This window comes from Emydura macquarii, unplaced genomic scaffold (assembly GCF_026122565.2).
Source record: "Emydura macquarii macquarii isolate MOO-44397 ecotype Brisbane River unplaced genomic scaffold, CSIRO-AGI_Emac_v2 contig_1146, whole genome shotgun sequence".
Classification (NCBI taxonomy): domain Eukaryota; kingdom Metazoa; phylum Chordata; order Testudines; family Chelidae; genus Emydura; species Emydura macquarii.
The window spans coordinates 5,060,651-5,080,109 of NW_027131283.1; the positions used below are offsets into that span (position 1 = coordinate 5,060,651).

At 36.6% G+C, this 19,459-nt stretch overlaps 1 protein-coding gene across 2 annotated transcripts in view; it reads right to left on the reverse strand.

Annotated features, from left to right (window-relative positions):
* The window catches only part of RTN4IP1 (reticulon 4 interacting protein 1), a 34,379-nt gene extending 14,980 nt beyond the window's left edge, over positions 1-19,399 (reverse strand). The window contains exons 1-8 of one of the 2 annotated variants that reach the window (XR_010919420.1): positions 18,557-19,399; positions 15,377-15,528; positions 14,506-14,574; positions 13,156-13,280; positions 8,417-8,465; positions 5,777-5,913; positions 3,678-3,861; positions 2,628-2,720 (exon numbers count right to left, since the gene is read on the reverse strand). Coding sequence is in view for 1 of the 2 variants with exons in the window: in XM_067546546.1 (XP_067402647.1) it covers positions 2,628-2,720; positions 3,678-3,861; positions 5,777-5,913; positions 8,417-8,465; positions 13,156-13,280; positions 14,506-14,574; positions 15,377-15,528; positions 18,557-18,857 (1,110 nt within the window). In the remaining variant the exon portion in view is untranslated. The remainder of the gene's footprint in view (positions 1-2,627; positions 2,721-3,677; positions 3,862-5,776; positions 5,914-8,416; positions 8,466-13,155; positions 13,281-14,505; positions 14,575-15,376; positions 15,529-18,556) is intronic. The other variant, XM_067546546.1, reaches the window with a different exon arrangement.
* Positions 19,400-19,459: the final 60 nt, after the last annotated feature.

Here is a 19,459-nt window from a genome sequence, read left to right on the forward strand (position 1 = left end):
ATTTAAGGAATAAAAACCAAATGCACAAATACAGAATGGGGGATAACTGGCTTGGCGGCAGCATTGCTGACAAGGATCTGGGAGCTGTGGTGGATCACAACCTCAACATGAGTCAGCAATGTGATGTTTTTGCAGAAAAAGCTAATACAATTTTGGGTTGTATTAAGTGAAGCACAGCACACAAGACACCTTGTAAAAGGTTAAAAGTTGATTCAGTATAACTGAGGAAGAATTAGGATAGCATTACACAAAAGTGCATTTACCCCTATGACGGATACCTCCATTAGTGGCTATTAGACAAGACAGTCAGGGATGCAAACCCATGCTCTGGGTATCCCTAGCTTTGGACTGCCAGAAGTTGGGAGTGGATGACAAGGGATGGATCACTCAATGATTACCTGTTCTGTTCATTTCCTCTGATGCACTTGGCATTGGCCACTGTTGGAAGACAGGATACTTGGCTAGATGGATCATTGGTCTGACCCAGTATAGTTGTTCTTATGTTGACTGAGAACCTGATCCAAATTCAGCTGAACTAAATGGAAAGATTCCCATGGACTTCAATGGACCATGACAATCTGTATGAATAGCCTCCATATGGCTCTATTATAATCTAGTTTCATAAACAAATATTATTCATAGTTTAGTTGTGGGATGTTCTATGACATACATATCCCTGTCTTTTTCCCCCATTTTCACATTTCCACCTCAATGAATCTATGATTGATCAATCTGAACAGACAACAAAATTACAGGATATTAAAGTAGATCCAAATGGAACGGATTTGGTTTTTGTACAATACCTTCCATACTACAGGTGCCCAAAGCATTTTACAAAGCAATGAGTTAAATACTATTCGCATGATGATTATGGAGATAAAACACTTTTTGACACTACAACCTGTTTTTGTAGAGACAGAATAAAAGTCTAAGCAAACACCTTTATCCTCATAGCCATCTTACAATAAAAGGGTAAATCAGGACACATCCATAAATTTATGATGCAATTTTAAATGGCATTAGCATCCACCTATCCAGATTATTCGGCAGATGAATACAAATTAAGCTTTTTCTCTATTGCATAAATAGATATTTCCTGAGAGATCTTCATGGCCATATTCTGCATTTTTGTTTTAAATACAAGATAGGAACAAAACACAATCGTGCTGTGACCGCCAAGAGTCAGGACAAAGAGTAACTAGAAAGACACAGGTACTTCTGCTCCTTATTAAATGATTTGCTGAATGTGGTCACGCAAGATCATAGGAAGTAAAGCATCTGTTATGGGTTCTTTCTAGGCTGCAGGATTGCGCATGAAATGTCGGATGCAATGCCAAGTATTGTGAAACTGCAGCCATGAGCACAGTCATAAAACACTATAACCCATTTGCTGCTACAGCCTCTGTGTAGCAGTAGTCAGAAGCAATATTCTTTGAAGTGCTGACATTCCACTGGCTGGTAAGTACTTCAGAGGTGACATGGGCAGAACAGGAAGCGCATGCCTGTTATTCTGTGTACTTGGTCAAAGGCACTAAAAAGATGAATAGCAGCAATGAAGTCTAAAGTGGCCTAAAAATCATTTAGGAATTGGAAAAAGTGCAAAACTAAATACCACCAGTTTCTTTTAGGGGAGGGGGAGATATATAGTGAAGAGAAAGGAGAAAATGACCCCTCTTTTAGCCCCATGAGTGTGAAATGGCCTGCAGATTCATGTTCTAGAACGAACAGTGCATAGAGGCAGGTTCTCTTCCCTGCTCTGCTTCGGCAGCACAAAGGCAATAGGAAACTGCCCATAGCATCTCTGCTGGAGATTTCCCCACTGGGTGGGAGTCCCTAAAAGGTGTAGAGATGGCAAGGCCAGTTCTGACAGCGCCTCATCTCCCAGCACGGGGGTAGGAGGTGAGACTAATTTCACTGTTAGGAGGAGTCTCCCCATCCTCATTTGCAGATGTTTTGTAACAAGCTCTTTAACTTGGGAAAGTTAGGAAAGCAATAGCACACCTTCCTCATCATGTCCCATTTCTGATTCCACTGTGGAAAGTTTCACGACAATTGATAATTTAAAAGACCATGGATCTTTATAAAAGTTATGTTACAGTATTACTGAATTTTACACTCATAAAAAATGAAATAATTACATGCAAGATTCCCCACACCACCCTGCCAATGTCTGTCATCGATGACCTGTAATACCCTAAATATTCTAGCACTGCACAGGTCTAGAGTAGATTGGGTACATAGATAAGAGAAGCAGTAAAGTTCATATTGACTGAATAACCAAACCAGACATCCCTGCTATGCAACAACATGCTTTTTTAATTTTCATTGTCAGAGTTCATGCTAAATGATCACTTCCAGGGAGCCCGTTTTGCCTATGGCCCAATAAGCTTTATGTCTGAAAAGAGGGGAGACTCCTAATATTAACACAGTAGGAAACACCAATGTCCCAATTCTATACACAGGGATGATAACTAAGCAAGAAGGAAAAGTTGGAGAGTAACAATTAACCCTCTCACTGAACAGCTTGTAATGTTTTATTCCTTAACTGTGAATTATACACCTTTTAAGCCAAAGAAGCATTTATTTCAGCAATAATACAGCAGGTTAAATTACTGATTCTAACATACCTTTCCTGAATCAACCAGTTCTGCTATTTCATCCAAAGATGGTCCACTCGGTGTGAAAAATGCCCATCGATAATGGATTCCTTTACATAAGTGCTGAAATGGACAGATCACACAAACACATACAAAGAGTTAAAAAGAAATTCAAAAAGTGAACTGCACAATTAAACAAGAGAGTCAGAACCTAGAAAGGTATCTTAAGAAAAGTGTGGTAAATATCTGCTGGTGTCTAAATGTCACAGAAGCACATGGACTAGATGTATGAACATGGATGTTGAGGCTATCACAATAAGATCAGAGTGCATTCCGGTGTCCAAATGCACGAATTGGCTAGTTGTGATAAAAGTCTTATCTCCACAGCGGAAAAGTAAGACTGTTTCTTATATAAGATGTAAACTGTGCAAAGACACACACACACACACACACACACACACGTCCCTCCCCCTCAAAATAAATTAATCAGTTTGCTTCAGCGTGAGAAGAAATTATTTAAAAAGTCAGTGAAGTTAGAAAAATTAGGGTAGCAATATCACCACCCAGAAATATGATTCAGAAGAGAGAGGACAGGAAAAAGGAGAAGTGCTTCTTAGCTGTCCCGTGTGAATTCTCTCCAAATAGGGATGAAGATGGTACATCACTAGAGCGAACAACATGATGGGTGAAATCCTGACCCCAATGAAGTCAATAGCAAAACTCTGATTGACTTCAATAGGGCCAGGATTTCATCTGTTGCATTTACTGTGGACATATCAGCAAGAATTTATAGGAAAGAAGTAGAATGAAAAAAATTAACTGAGGGCTACATCAGCCAGACAGATATCAGTTCTCACTCAACTATCACCAACTATTTCCTTTTGTGTGGAGGAAAGAAAAAAAAACAGTTGTAAGAGTATGAGCATGCCAAACTACGCATACAGAAATGGGGGGAGAGGGAATGAAAAAACAAACAAACAAACAAACACAAACACACGTACCAGGAGACTGACTGCATCAAAACCAGAGAGGAAACTCATTATTACATAGAGTTATAAAGCATCCATTTTGTTACCATACCTTTATGGCTTTGGTTCCAACCGTGACTCCTGTTTGTAGCATGCCATCAGCTACTCCAAGCCTGTCCACATTCAGCAGAAAGGGCGTTATCAAAGTAACATATGTAGCTCCTGACCACTTCTTGAGGAAATTTAGAGACCAATTTTCAGTGGATCCACCAATGTTATCTAGGATGAAATCAAACCTGGAGACAGGGAAAAGAATGTGTTTGGAAATCACTGTTACACTGAAAAAATACAGGGAAACAGTCTTGTAATTAACTTGTTTATTATTCAGAGAAAAGGTGATTCTAAGCAGAGATTGATTATAGCTGAAATGTCCATTTGCAGATGCAAGGCATTCAAACAATCTGTGTACAGCAATCTAGCATGGAAGATTCAGACTTTCAACTAAATCCTAGCTCACTATATCCCAGCCCCACTATACACAGAAGATTGTACTTCCATGTTACTGCTCATTCACTACAGACAGGATACCATCATCATGTTGATCTCAGGGCCAACTAACAATCTCACTGTAGCTAAACTGAACACCAAACTAACTGTTTAAAGTCACTATGACTTTGTCTACATTTGACTACACAAGCAGTGGTGCGTAGGCTATGTGTAGTTACACATCACAGTGAAAGGCAAGCTGTATCCTCACTCACTGTGGTGTGCAGCTATATATGGCCATGAAAGGCTCCAGCAGCTCCTCTCTGCAGGGACATCTCACTGCAGTGAGGAAAAGGCTCTGTCAGAGGAGAGGCAGCAGGGAGCTGCTGTAACTTTTCACTGCGGCAGAAAAAGCCTCCCAGTTGGGAGGCAGCAGGACACTACAGTGCTAAAAATAGCAGTGTAGACAAGGGAAGCATTGTTTGGGCATGCAGGGCTTTAGGCCTGTAGGACACTCTACTTACCTAAGCAGTGCCTCACCATCTACACTGCTCTTTATACCCATGCTAGCTGGGCATACTGTGTCTGTACTCGACATGCTGCTGCAAGTGTCAGTCCGCCCTATGATAGTTTCAAGATATTCTAGAGCTTCTCATTCTTCTCCTAAGGTTTGAAATCCTTTAGATGCAAATATAATTATCACAATTTATATTTGAATAATTCTTTAAGAAAAAAAAAAGCACAATATCCTTACAGGTAAAAAACCCTATCAAAGAACTTTAATTCCAAGGAAAATTTTAAACTATGTATTTTAAACATAAATGTATTTATCTTGGAACATTTGTAATTTATCTGAGATAGCTGGACTAGGCTCCCAGAAAAGCTCAATCTATTCCCAGCTGTGCCATACAATTGCTATAAGACTTTAGCAATTTAACTGCTCCTTGCCTCAGTTTCCCTTTCTGTAAAATGAACGATTAGTCCTGACTTCAAAGATGAATTCATTAATGTTTCCAGTGTTGTTGTAGCCATGCTGGTCCCAGGATATTAGAGAGACAAGGTGAGTGAGATAGTATCTTTTATTGGACCAACTTCTGTTGGTGGAAAAAAAGCAAGCTTTCAAGCTTACACAAAGCTCTTCCTCAGGTCTGCTTCAGCAACACTGCAAACATTAATGAATTAAGCTTTGCAAATGCTGTGTGAGGTAAGCAAACACTAATGGTTCGTTTTACAGAAAGAGAAACTGAACCATGGATCAGTTAAGTATGAAGAAGAGATCTGTGTAAGCTCGAAAGCTTGTCTTTCTCACCAACAGAAATTGATCCAATAAAAAAAATAGTACCTCACCCTTGTTGTCTTTCATTAATGTTTGTAAGAGTTGTGAGATCCTTGGAGGGAAGCTGATATAGTTATGCAAATCATATAATTATAGAACTGCGTTTAAATGACTGAGCTCTTCCCACTGATAACCTTTTTTTTATTTTATTTTTTTTAAACTTAATCCTGCAGAGCAGTCTATATTTATGATACTCACTTCACGTACCACATTCAAAGGGGAGAAGGTAGGGAGCTAGCTTTAGAAAGTAAAGCTTTGCAAACAGGAAGGCTCAAACCCCAGACACAGGGAGTCTGCCAGACTAATTTAGGATTTAAGCAACCCAAAAGGAGACTGCTTGCTGCCTATGTCCATATTGCACATAAATCTTTAACTGCATTTGTACATACAATGGTAACATTTTCAGTTGCTCTGCTACATCTCCAGATTTGTAATCAATCACATCATCTGCTCCAAGCTTTTTCACCAGGGCACTGGCATCCGAAGAACAAACTGCTGTCACATGACCACCCCAAGCTTTCATTAACTAAAAACATAAAAAAATCCTCTGGTTTAAAAATTATTTAAACAGTGAAAATACCTGAGAAGACCAACATCTTGTTATCAACAGGTTCAAAATAAACATCTGCTGTAGAGAGTGGGCTTATCAGGTGCTCCGTGTTACTGTGTAGGGCAATATACTAATACATAACGCCATAAACAGTGTTTAGGATATGCAGTTATAATCTTCTACGTTGATGCCTCTTGCAGATTTCAGATACCAGACTACCTTAACTAAAAGGTTTTTGCTTGCCTTTCAAAGTTAGTAATTTGGACAGTTAATTCCTCAAATGCTGCAGACTGTCTAAGTATGTACTTGGCTGCCAATATGCAAAATGAAAATCTTCTATCAGGGTGGATAAAAATCGATTTAAAAAAAAGATTTTTTACATTCGAATTGGATTTTTTTATTTTCTTATTTAAATTATAATAAGTTTTTCTTTTTAAAAATAAACCTGTTTAAAATTAAATATGAATTTAAAACAAAATATGTTAAAATGTAAACGTATTAAAACATTTAAATAAAAAATAAATATGCTGAATCTCTAAGCCCCTATCAAAAACTTTTGTGTTAAAGGCTGTTTTCTAGATAAAGAAAGCATCAGGGGAAAACATCTAACTTTTGAGTTTAAGCTTTGTAAATATAATCAAAAAAGGTCATTAACTGTATTAATGACTTATTTCATTTAATAAAAATAAGCTTTATATGTTATTGTGTGTGTTGAATTAAATTCCAGTTACCATCCTAATGCAGTTTGACAGAAATCATGACCAAAAAGTTAACTATTTACTACGCAATGTATCATTCACCACTTTCTAACATACTAAAAAAGTACAATTAATAAGAATCTGAAAATATTAAGCTATATAATTGCTTAAATAAATATTTATAGTTATAGTGTATCCTCCTAGGTATCAAAAAGATGTAACAAATCTAGTGTAAAGGCTTTATTTAGCTGTAAATCAATGTTTCAATAGAAAAGTTCCAGAGGGGTAGCTGTGTTATTCTGTATACAGCAAAAACAACGAGAGTTCTGTGGCACTTTAAAGACTAAAATTTAATTTTAGCAGGCATAAGCTTTCGTGAGGCTCAGCTCAGAAGTGAGCTGAGCCTCATGAAAGCTTATGCCTGCTAAAAATAAATTTGTTAATGTTTCAATAGTTATACCAACCAATGAAAATGTACTTTTCTTTAGAAAGTAAATGAAGTACAAATAGAGAAGTTGATTAAAATCAATTATTTAAATTAAAACTTTCCACGGTGATCTAAATCTCCTTGATTTTAATCAACTCACCATGCCATCTATGGTAGAAACTTATTTCACAAAGTCAGGAATTTAAAATATTTTGTCACCACATATGCCCCTGAACATGGACTTAGTGTGTTAACAGTGAAAGAAGTAACTTTAAAAATGCAAAACTATCATTAATTTATCATAAGGAAGGTGGCTAATTAGTTTCTAGTCTGCAAAGCTACACAAACAGAAGGTAAATAAATAACAAGCAAAATTCCTCTCTATCATATACATTATTTTCACTCCTCCTAAGCCACTTGAGGTCTTCACTGCAATATCTTTTTCGATAGCTGCCAAATGTAAACCTAACACAGGAATTAATTATCCTGCATGATGACAGACAGCAATCACAACTAAATAGTGGCAGACTCAACCTTTCTCCCTGAACTCATTTAGCAACCTGTTTTATCAAATCTCAGGCAGCTCATGTACCACTGAAAACTCTCCCAGACTCTTCTAAAGGCTAATATGTGACATCCTTGAAATCTGAAAAAAATACGTAATGGTGAAATCATCCAAAATTTATTTGTTTATACTCTGAAGACAAAGATGCTTGAATGTAATGGGACAATAAAAAGGCCCGAATTAAATGCAAATGTACTAAGAACAAGTTCCGTAATGAATAACTCATTAGAGACCATCTCCTATCCCGAACGTTAACAACTGTTGAGATTAAAAAAAGGGAATTACATTCTAAACCATTACATTATGTTTGATGCACACAAAAATATTAACAAATTAAGGAAAATTTACATCAGAAACCAAAGCAATTTGTTGAAATCATTATCAATTTATGCCAGTTTATTCCACTTGTACACTTAGCCCTTATGGAGAGAGAGTGCGGAGTGCTGGTGGGAAGAAATCTAATCGAAACACGTAAGATTTAAAGTCACATGGAAGTTGGAGTCTCCTTGCCAGTAAATTAAAGCTTTGAAGTGTAGTCTTTCACTTTCTACACCCATAACCTCTCTGCCCTAAAGTCTACTTCTTCCTAATTTAGGCTAAGATAATAACAAAGTAGATGGAAATGATAGATCTCAAACTATTTTCAAACTCTCTTACCTTTGGGCTTGCACTGAGATCATTCAATAGCTTGCTGATTCACCACCAACAGCCCCCAACTCTCTTCCCTTAAACTTTGATCATAGCATACTTTTATAAAGGAAACATAGTGGGCTTATTGTAATACATCACCTGTATAGCAAAGGTACCAACTCCACCCGAAGCGCCAAAGATTAATATTCTGTAAAACAAGAGCAATTCCAATTGATAAAAACTAACTACATAGCAAGACAATTCCACCATGTAAGGACCCAAGTGAATTAAACTAAAGAAATACCCAATATACACAATGATTCTTTGGTGATCCTATTTACATGAGAAGGGTTACAACAGGGAGATAAACATTAATGTAGGAGAGAAGCAGCAGCTAGGACAAGGGTATGATGAATATAGCATTGGAGCAGTCATAACAAATACCTACAGTTGAATTTTAGAGGGGGTACCAACATGTCAATTCTAAAAAAGTGTAAATTTTTAACAACATTCTACTTGAATGTCTCTTACAGACCTCAGATATCAGGCTATCTGAAATGATATCTGTTTACCTTTCAAAATTGGTGCTTTGGACAGTTAACCATTCAGATGACTAAAATGTGAGGTAACACTGTTGATTTAGGTTTCTATGCCAATTACACTATCTTCCAGTACTGCAAGGCAGCTTTTTACCTTGCTAATATGAGTTTTCCTCTAATTCAGCAATGGAACAGTAGGCCAATAATACTTTCATCAAAAGACAACTTAAAGAAATTACTATTTCCACCCTTCCTTCCCAAAGAATTGAGTACGGTAGGCACTTCGTAAGATTGGACCCATACTTTATACACCAAATATTCACTGGCTGTATATTGTGATATTTCCTTAACAGAAAAACCAATGCTCAATGTAAACCTAGGAAACAATTTTTGTTTAAAGTGTGGTATTTACAATATTGAGACATTTTAGAACTCATGGGATATAAGTCACATTATTAAACTCTATAGTTGTCTAGCAGAAAAACACGTAATGTAGACTAAGCAAAAATAATTTTGAGGCTGTACTAAATTAAAATACATTTCTTTTCTAGAAATGCTATGGTAAATAGAACTCAGCTAGTTTTTGTTTATAACTGGGAGAGATTACAGACTGCAGTACCAAATTTTGAGAATGAGCAAACAAGATAAAAAATTATCAATACTATTGCATCATAAAATGCGTTTGTCATTTATTTTGACAAGTGTAGATTCATTTTACCTGTGTGTAATAAATACCTCATAGTATTTTACCAAATACACAGTAGAATATTTTGTTAAAATAACCTAGTTTAGTGATATGAGACCTCAGAACAGCACTCTAATCAAGGTGTTTACAAACTTCATTCAGATATTTTATATTAAATCTTTAATACCTAGACTTACAAGAAAGTGTTAATGTGAAGCCTATAAATGGAATTGTAAATTTTGAACCATATGCTAACATTAAGGCAGGAATATTCAGGTCAGAATTTAAATGACTATTTTGTTCAAAAGACTGAAGATCTGAGATATCTTATACTGAAACTTCAATGAAAGCATCACAGGATATCCTCAAGCAAAGGATGTTTCTGATTAAATCCTTTCACTGTGATGGATACAAAGGAAATTGTTTTTGCAATGCAAGATTGTAGTATACTGTTTTGATGTTGGAATCGATGTTTTGGTTTAAAAATGTTTTGCCATTGAACAGCCTTGCCAGTTTTCTTCCTAACTTAAAATCTGCTACTTTCTCGCTAAGTTTTTGGAGAAAGCTGCAGCTAAAGAGTTGAAAATTCATCTTTTGAACAGTGACATAAGTAAAATATTTCAGTGTAAGTTTGAAACAGCTTTGGTGAAGATTATCTTTTTTATTCTAAAAGCCTTTAGGACATATGTGCTCTATTTTCTACCAAACCTTCTAATCCACTAAGGTCTTCCTTGTACATGGTACAAGATTTCCACATCTGAGGCAAACAGCATTAAGGAAATTTCCAGAAACAAAACAAGTTGTCAAAAAAACTTTTTCATCCCCCCAACCCAAGGCCAGACCATAACATGAAAGAAGAAATGATCAAATCCAGGCTCCTAGGGCAATTAAGTGCTTCCCACCACTCCATACGAAAAATTGGGGTGCATCTCCTCATTATTCTTATTATCAGAGATAACCATTAAATTGCTTTGTCACACTGTGCACAAATTACAAAAAAAGATTAATTCATGTCACGAATGAGATACTGCAGGTAAAAACTCAAGATGAGGATACAAATCAGGTGGGTTGTAAATGCACTGTACTATGGCCCTGTCCCAATGCCCACTGACGTTAACTGAAGGATTCCCCATGTTTACAAAGGGCATTGGATCGGGTCCTTTGACCTAAAGAGCCCTAAGAGCCCTAAAGGACCAGACTTTTTTTCTTCAGGCTCTTCAGGATGCTCTGGTGATGCAAGCAGCCAGAAGGTCAATAGATCTTCCTATCAGAATATTCCCTTGGAATAGTCAGTTCCTACAACACCTCCTCCCCTTCAGCCCTCAGGCTACCTTAGGTTCGGTCTACACAACCTACTTATGTCAGTATAACTACATCATTCAACGGTGTGGAAAATCCACACCCCTGAACGATGTAGTTATACAGATCTAATCCTCACTGTAGACAGCACTATGTTGACAGGAGTGCTTCTCTAGGTGACATAGCTACTGCCTCTCACGGAGGCGGACTAGCTATGCTCTCCCAAAGGCATAGGTAGTGACTTCATTAAACGCTACAGCGGCACAGCTCTCCTGTCAACATAGCTTACGCTTCTCGTTCCAGTGGAATACCTAAGTCAACAGGAGAGCACTCAGCAATCAACCGAGCGGGTCTTCACTAGACCTGCTCAGTCAATGCCACTGCATTGATGGCTGCCTCACTGACGGAGCCCTCGGTCACATGAAGACAAGCCCTCAGTCACATGCGTAAAAGAAAACAAATCCTGCATGATTATATCACCAATAGGTTCATGGATATTTTATTCCTGATGTATCAAGAAGTGTTTAGCTTTAATAGACACAGAAATATACAGATTAGTACATCAAAAATGTAGCCCTGCATTCGCTGTTTATTCCTCCAGAGTAATTCAGAGAAAGGCAGACAGACTTCACTGAGATACACCACAAGAAAATATTTTCATTTTCCTCGCCTCCTCTATTGTTTGCAACCCAAATGTTATAGACTGAAAACTATTCATGGAATCCTATGTTTTACACTATTGATAAAGCAATCTGTAAATGTACAACTACATATGAGTGATTATTAGCAATAACAGAACATTTAAATAGTGACTGAGAATGTGAAAGTACAACTTACTAGTTTGTTTTCATGTGCAAAAAGTAATGAAACAGTATAAATAACAGTTTTTTAAAAGAGAGCTTTCACTTTTAGGTACTTATTTGTAACTTAGGTAGGGCATTTTAAATTTTTTTTAACCCAAAGGCACATCATTAAATTATATTAATCATATTTAGATTAACAAAAATGATCTAAAATATTTAAAAAATAAAGAGGGAGATGATAAGTGTAAAGTTTCACAGTTTACTACAGGTTAATACCAATGGCTTCAAGAGCAGAAGCAATTTCAAAGAGTAATTTATTTTCTCAAATTGTAGTTGACCTTTACAACAAACATTTGCCTGATATTTTCATGATGAAATTTACATTGGCACACAACAGCCAGTTACTTCAATATCTTTCAAAGATGTGGATGAAAGATTGTCATTAAATCCAATGTCCTTTGCAATATATTTTATTAAAACAGTAATATGACAGGATAACAGGAGGTCAGACAAGTACCTTTCTACCACCATATCATTATTTTGCAATCTAAACTTTGGATGTAACATAATAGTTCTGGTGATTATTTTTCATTTCTGATATTTTTACTCTTTTCCATACTTCTAAGTGCTTGTTCCTTACAGAAGCAAGCCAGATAACTGCAGATTTCATAACAAAGAAAAAAAGTATCTGCTCCAATTTTTCAAAACATTTTTACTTCTGTTGTCCACCTGTCACTATCAGATTAGCAGTTTTCTGTTAGGAAAAGAATTCTTTTCCTTTCTCTTCCACCTTTCTGCTTCCACCCAGACTCCCAACAGCTTGATGGCCAAATTGCAGTCCACAAACTAAACATAACCCACAGTTATCCTCCCCCCTTTTTTTTTCAAACATAGAAGGCCACTCAGATCAAGATGGTGCACTGCATGCAGCAACCTGTATTCTGAATGAGCCATACATCCCTACTACAGATGAGGGTGTAAACAATCTGTTCCACTGAATGCAAATTAAGCCCTTGGACTCCTTGCAAGTTGTCAATACAACCCCTGTGTTGGGGTAAAGTTCAGTATCTCTCCTAACAAAAAGAAAGGTCAAGATCGTGCAAACATTTATGCACATTCTTAATTTTATTCATGTGAGTAGTCCCATTGACTTTAAAGACTTACTCACATGAGCAGAGTTAAGAGCAGGTGTAAGTATTAATAGGATCAGGACCAAGCTAGAGAGGTGGGGAGACCTCTTACCCCATCAAAACAACTGAGGGTCTGATTCTATAAGCTTTACTTAAGCAAAGAGCCCCACTGAAATTAATAGGACTATTTGTCAAAATAAAGTTTAGCAGTTCAGGCCCTGAATTAAGAAAGTAAACTTTTGGCCATATATGTCATCTCTGCATCTTTACCACACTAATGCAAATTCAAAGACTTTACCGTATTGTTTATATAGGAATGACTGTGCATATTCCTTTTTTTATTTTACCCCTCTTAAAAATGTAAGATCACTGAGCTCACTATACAAAAATTAAACACACAAATCTTAATGCAAACATATAATCAGAAGGACCAGTAACCTACCGTTTCCCAGTGCAATTATGTTGATTTAGTCTCCCAATTTGATTCATTGCAGACCATGCTGTTAGACCAACATATGGTAAGGAGGCAGCTTCAATGTGACTGAGAGACTTGGGCTTATGAGATATCTAAAGTAGAAAATCAGTCACGTCTAAATCACAATGAATAATATATTTGTGGACTACCAGAGTTGATAAAAAAAAACCAATTTAAAAAAAAATACTGATTTAAGTAAAAAATTCAGATTTTGTTTACATTAAATACATTTTTCATTTAAAAATAAATCTTTACTATAATCTATTAAAATCACTTAAATTCAATAAAAAATAATATTAAGCAGTAAATGTTTGCTGCAAACGTTTTAAAGAAAGTCATACTACTGAACTGGTGGAAGTCACTGGCTAAGAACCTGGAACTCAAGTTTGCTGAACTGCTAACCCAGCTTTTCATAGCAAGATTCTTGACTGCAGGTGCTGAGAGAATATTTTCTTCATTTCACTTTATTCAACTAGTTTATTACAATGGCTAGTTCATTCAAAGATAAGAAACCAACTGAGAGATGAAAAAAAGTAACAAAGCTTGTTTTCCTCTTCCAATCTATGAATAAAAACTAAGTGTGAGAAGACAAGATCTTCTAGTTCTAGAATCATGAAGGACATGGTGATCAGAAACAATCTGTTCAATTCATTAACGACTTTGTTTAATACATCAGTTTATTGAAACATGTTTTTCTTATGTATCCAGCATATGTAAGATAGTTTTATTTAACTACTAAAGAAAATTAATGCTGATTTTGTGCATTTTTAACTGGATTCTAATTTCGATCCAAATAGCGTTTGACACAAATTAAGAATTTGAATAAATATATGTTAATCTATATATTTGCTTAAATAAAAGTACATAGTTTATAACTATAATCTATAACAAAAAACAGTACCAAATTTACTGTAAAGGCTATATTTAGGTGCAAATCATCATGTTTTAATGGTTACCAACCAGTGAGAAACAACATTCTTTTAGGAAAACAATTAAAAAGTACAAATATAAAACAAGATTAAAATCAATTATTTAAATCAAGGTTTCCTGCCTGCAGATTTAAATTACAATTAAAATTGGCAATTTAAATCACTAACTCAATCCACTCTGTGGACTACACAAGACTGCAAATTAAACAAACTTTACTAAATCTCAGTTGCTAAATTTTCCATTTTTCTAAATATCTTGACTACATAAAAAATATTCCAAAGAAATCTATACAATTTTAAAATTGTGAAATAGCAATTTACATAGATTTTGAAAGAAACAAAATCTGCTGAAATTTTTGTTTTTATATTCAAATTTTGGTATGGTTACCTCATTTCCACTGGCTACAACAAACTCTGATAAAGTGCCTTGCTTCCAGGGAGGAATTGCTGCCCATACCTAAAACCAAAGGGAAAACACATTTCAACTTTGATTATTGTCTTAATATTGTATCTGTATCTTAGCAAAGTCATTTTCCAAACTCCAGAACAACTTCAGTCTAGCATAAGTAGAGATTCATTAAACAGAATATCAGTTTCACTAGATCTGAGTTCACTATAAAAAGGTTTAAACACACTACAGAAGAATAACTAATAGAAGCATGGATGGGCACATAACTAAGACATATTGTACTGTGTACAATATAAACTTTTGGAGAAAGCAGATTACATTAATCAGTTTACTGGAAAGCTATGAGTTGGTATAATACTTCAAAGAAAAATATATTGCTCCAGTACAATTGAAAAAAGTTAAAAGTAAGTCTTATAAAGATTTGTATGGGGCTCAGAAATTTGCTGGTTCTTTAACTATGTCAAAGTTTTTGGTATTGTAAAGTAATAAAGGTTTACCCAAGATAAATTTCCTGTTAAAATTCCAGTTTCAATCAAGATGAAGCACCTTTGGGTGTTATGATTTTAACATAAGAAACCCCCCACCCCCAAGATTTTAATATATGCAAATGCACCCTAAATAAAAAGGAATGGGGTAACTAGTCCTAAATTAATAGAATTTGAAAAAGTTGAACATTTTTCAGGAAAAAACAAATAAAAGTTCAAAAAAAGTTATTGCAACCCAGTTCTCATGTAGGCTGCAGGTGAGCAAGAAAAAATTGGTTATTTGCAAAGAAAAGGAAAAAATAATTGACTTCATATTACATTTTCAACATACATAAAAGTTAGAAAAACGAGACTAATTACATCACCTCATCTCCAGGTTTGAAATAGGCCACATCTAGCCCACATTCCATAATTACACCAGATACATCTCGACCAAGTGTTACAGGAAATTCACTCCCTCTACTTTTCAAATTCAGTGGATCACGTTTCATATTTAAAGCAGCTTTTCCATAACCATCTACAAAACATGGGTTAACAGAGTAGGAAACATCAATGATTTTTTTATACATATAACTGAATAAATCAGACCAGTGAGTAAGGTGTATAATCTATGCATAATGCAACTTTACATCCCTGAAATTTGGTTTTTACAGTTCTGAAAATGTTCTCATCTCTAAAGATCTATAAGCAAGCAGAACAGTATTATTTTATGGGTTTTTTTTAAAGTTTATACAACTAAGTGTCATATTTCTTCTTTAGTTCCATTTAATGCTCACTATCTATATCTAAATATTAAGTATCATAAAATCATTTAGCTTTTATTACATGACCATATCAGACATCCCACTGCCAGCAGTTTGTTATTTCATGATAAAAAGTTAATCGTTTCATATGTGAAAACAACACACAGCACTTTAGTCTTCTCTCTGAGAACTTCACCTGATAACATGTTCCATCTTACAATGATACTCTATAGCTAATGATGCAAAAGAATTGCAAAATGCGTCATCTTCTTTCCCCAAGCAGGGAAGTATTACATCAGCACCTATGTAAACATGATCTTGGAAATCACTAATGGCCATATGCTGAGAGGTACTGAGCAACTCTAACTCCTATTAAGTAAATATGAATGGTCTGCACCACTCATGATCACGCTCCAACAACAGTAAAATCCTGTCTGGATTAACCAGTTTTTTATTCATTAAACAGTTGCTCAGATGTGCAGGGCCTACCAAAGATATAGAAGTAGTCTGCATAAGCTGTCCCATTATCTTAAAAATCATCAGTCATAGAAAAATGAGCAATAATGCTTGCCATCTTAATTATGCATTATCATAATAAAGGAACATGCATAAACACAAAACATTATTGCAGAATGAAAATATGATGCTTTGTAAGTCTTACATACCAAAGAGAGAGCTGAAGTCTCTCGAAAGCTTATGCCTACAAGTATTAAATTTGTTAGTCTTTAAAGTGCCACAGAACTCTCGTTGTTTTTGCTGTATACAGACTAACACGGCTACCCCTCTGGAACTATTAAAAGTCTTTGTATCTCAAAAGATGCCTAATTGATTTTTTTATACATGAAAGTTGACAGGGCCAATTTCGCAATCATTAATCATACAAATGATCCCATTGGCTTCAATGGGGCTCCTCAGATGAGTATGTGTTGCATGACTGGACCCACAATCATATAATAAACAGATTGCAATGTTTTGAGTAGTTTTGCCCGCAAAATACAAATTAAGGTCTCACAAGGAGCTTCTTGCCGGCAGGTCCCTGATTGATCCAGAATTCTGTGTAGACTTAGGAGTCTGCTAACATAGAGCTCACTGCAGAATTGGGGCCTTTGAAAAGTATTACATTGCAAGTAGTTGTTTTAAAACTGAAATTTTAAGCTCAGTTGTTTAAAAAAAAAAATAGAAAATTCCTTCAGTTTCCCTCAAAGACCAATACCAAATTTGAAATGCAAGATCACATCTTGTGAATAAACTGTGAAATGTATTTGAAATGTAAGGTTTTCTGTTATTTTAAGTTTTTGTTGATATTTCTGAGCTTGCTATTGAGAACAACTGTCTGACTAGAAAAATGTCAAATATCAGTGATCAATCAATTAAATGTATTGATTGGCCAAAACCTTGAATTCAGTTGACAGTAGACCTGAAGAAGAGCGCTGAGTAAGGTCGAAAGCTTGTCTCTCCCAGCAACAGAAGTTGGTCTAATAAAGTAGCTACTGAAGCACCTAGGCACCAGGAAGAGAGGACAAAGACGAGAAACAAACAATTTTGGGAATTAGTTCTCTAAGCCAAATGTCATGGGAGTTGAGGAAGCTCAGCAGAGGAACTCAGCACTGTGCAGGACTGGGACTTTGCACAATAGGATCCAAACTAAAGGTTGCAAGTTGATTCCCACTCTGATCATGAGTTTTAAGTCTATGAAGGGCAGCAACAAGCTGGTTTTATTACTCGGGCTAAAACCCAGCCTAGTTTGCTTTGGTATATGCAGAACAAGTCTAAAATATATATAACAGACACTTTAACAGAAAAAAGTTCCAAAAGAGCATCTTCCCACAATAATCATGGAGTCTTTTTCCAAACTTCCCTGTTTGAAAACTACTAGAGCAGGGGTGTCAAACATCCAGCCCCTGGTGGCAGCGTGCGCTGCCGCGACCATCTCACGGCGTTGTACTCTCCGGCAGCAGCGCATGCTGCCGCCAGAGGGTACGACGCCGCGAGATCTCGTGGCGGCAGCGTGCTGCCACAGGATCTGTGTACTCTGGCCACAGTGCGTGGAGCGCTGTGTGCACGAGGCACAGCACTCGGTAAGCGGTTGCTAGATATTTAAACCTGTTTAACATTTTACTCACTGTTCTAGAGATCTGTTTGACGCCTTCACAAGATTAAAAAAAAAACCAATCCCAGAGGGGAAGGTAAAGTTGATACAGGTAGGGGGAGAGAAAAAGAGAAATCTTTGAAATTCCAAAAAAGGAACAAATAACTTGTTTTAATTGGTCAATTATATTCCTATAGATCCTGAAAAATAGGACCTGCTTCCTGATTTCCCTAGTAAAACGAGTGACCTCACACGTACTGTAAACAAATGTTCAGTTTAACGGTTCTTCAAATTCCTATTTTCATTTCTTTTCTTCAGAAGAGTTGTGTTATTGCTCATTCTTGGCAGAAATGCCAAGCAGCAAATTAGGTTTGATTATATATAATGAAATTTGTCAAACTTTATTATAATACAGTAATATAGTACAATATAATACAATTTTAATTTAATTTAATTCAATTTAGGGTATGTATGGCCCACTTAAAGTACATTTAATTCAAATCTGGCCCGCCAAAGGAAGTAACATTGACACCTCTATACTAGAGACCCAGGCACATTTTGGCATATGATTTACAATAACAATTTAATAAGAATAATACAGATATGCTAAAATTATATTTACAGTATGAACCATGTTATGATGTTAAGAATTTAATCAATACTAAAATACATAAAAATATAGTAATTCCTACTTACAATGAATTACCACTTACTTCTCATGTTAACATCTATAGGGTTTAAACTTGCAGCATGGACTTTAATAACAACTTCATTCGGAAATTGTAATATAGGGAACGTCATGTTCTTTGTAAATCGTAGCACATCATTTCGCCCATATTTATCTATTATCCATGACGACATGATTGTACATCTCTGAGAGGAGAGGCTGACATTTCTACACAGAGGGGGCTTGATTAGACTGTTGCCTCTTCTAAGGCAAGTTGCAACAGAACCCTGCCTGCCAAGCAGGCCACTGTATGCTCTGCCACTAACCAAATGCATTTTTAAAAGCATTATTGCCAACGCGTAAAGTGGGAACTTTAACCTGACTCTGGCTACTACACTAGGTCGGTAAATTTATTACATGCTGGCCGCATCCAGGCTTCCCACCCCCACAGCGATAGCTGTTTAGCAAATTAAATCCATGTATATTTACCAACTTCAGGGTTTTAAAATCTTTTCCTGCTACTCTAGCTCTTCTTTTACAAACATATGGGGGGAGCTGCCTAGATTCAACTTTAACCGCCAGGCTCACCACTGCTGGGGCGGGAACGAGGGGGACTAAACGAACTGGCTTTTCCCCACGAAGCCGGTGAGGGAGAAAAAGGCGGGAGGGCGGGGAAGACTCCCCCCAAACCCGTTACAATAACCGGCCAAATCTCAGCGCCCCAGGACCCCTCCCCCGCCAACGCAGCCTCCACCCACAAGACCCAGAACCTCCGGGGATGAGGCAGCCCCGCTTCGCTCTCCCGGCCCCGGCCCCGGGTAAGGCGCTTGGCCTCGTGCTCCCGCGTGCCCCCCTCTACGTTCAGCGCGTCCCTGCCCAGCCTGAGCTAAGCCCCGTCCTGCGGCTCATCAGTCCTCCTCCTCCCCCCGGGAGGGTCACGCACTCTCCG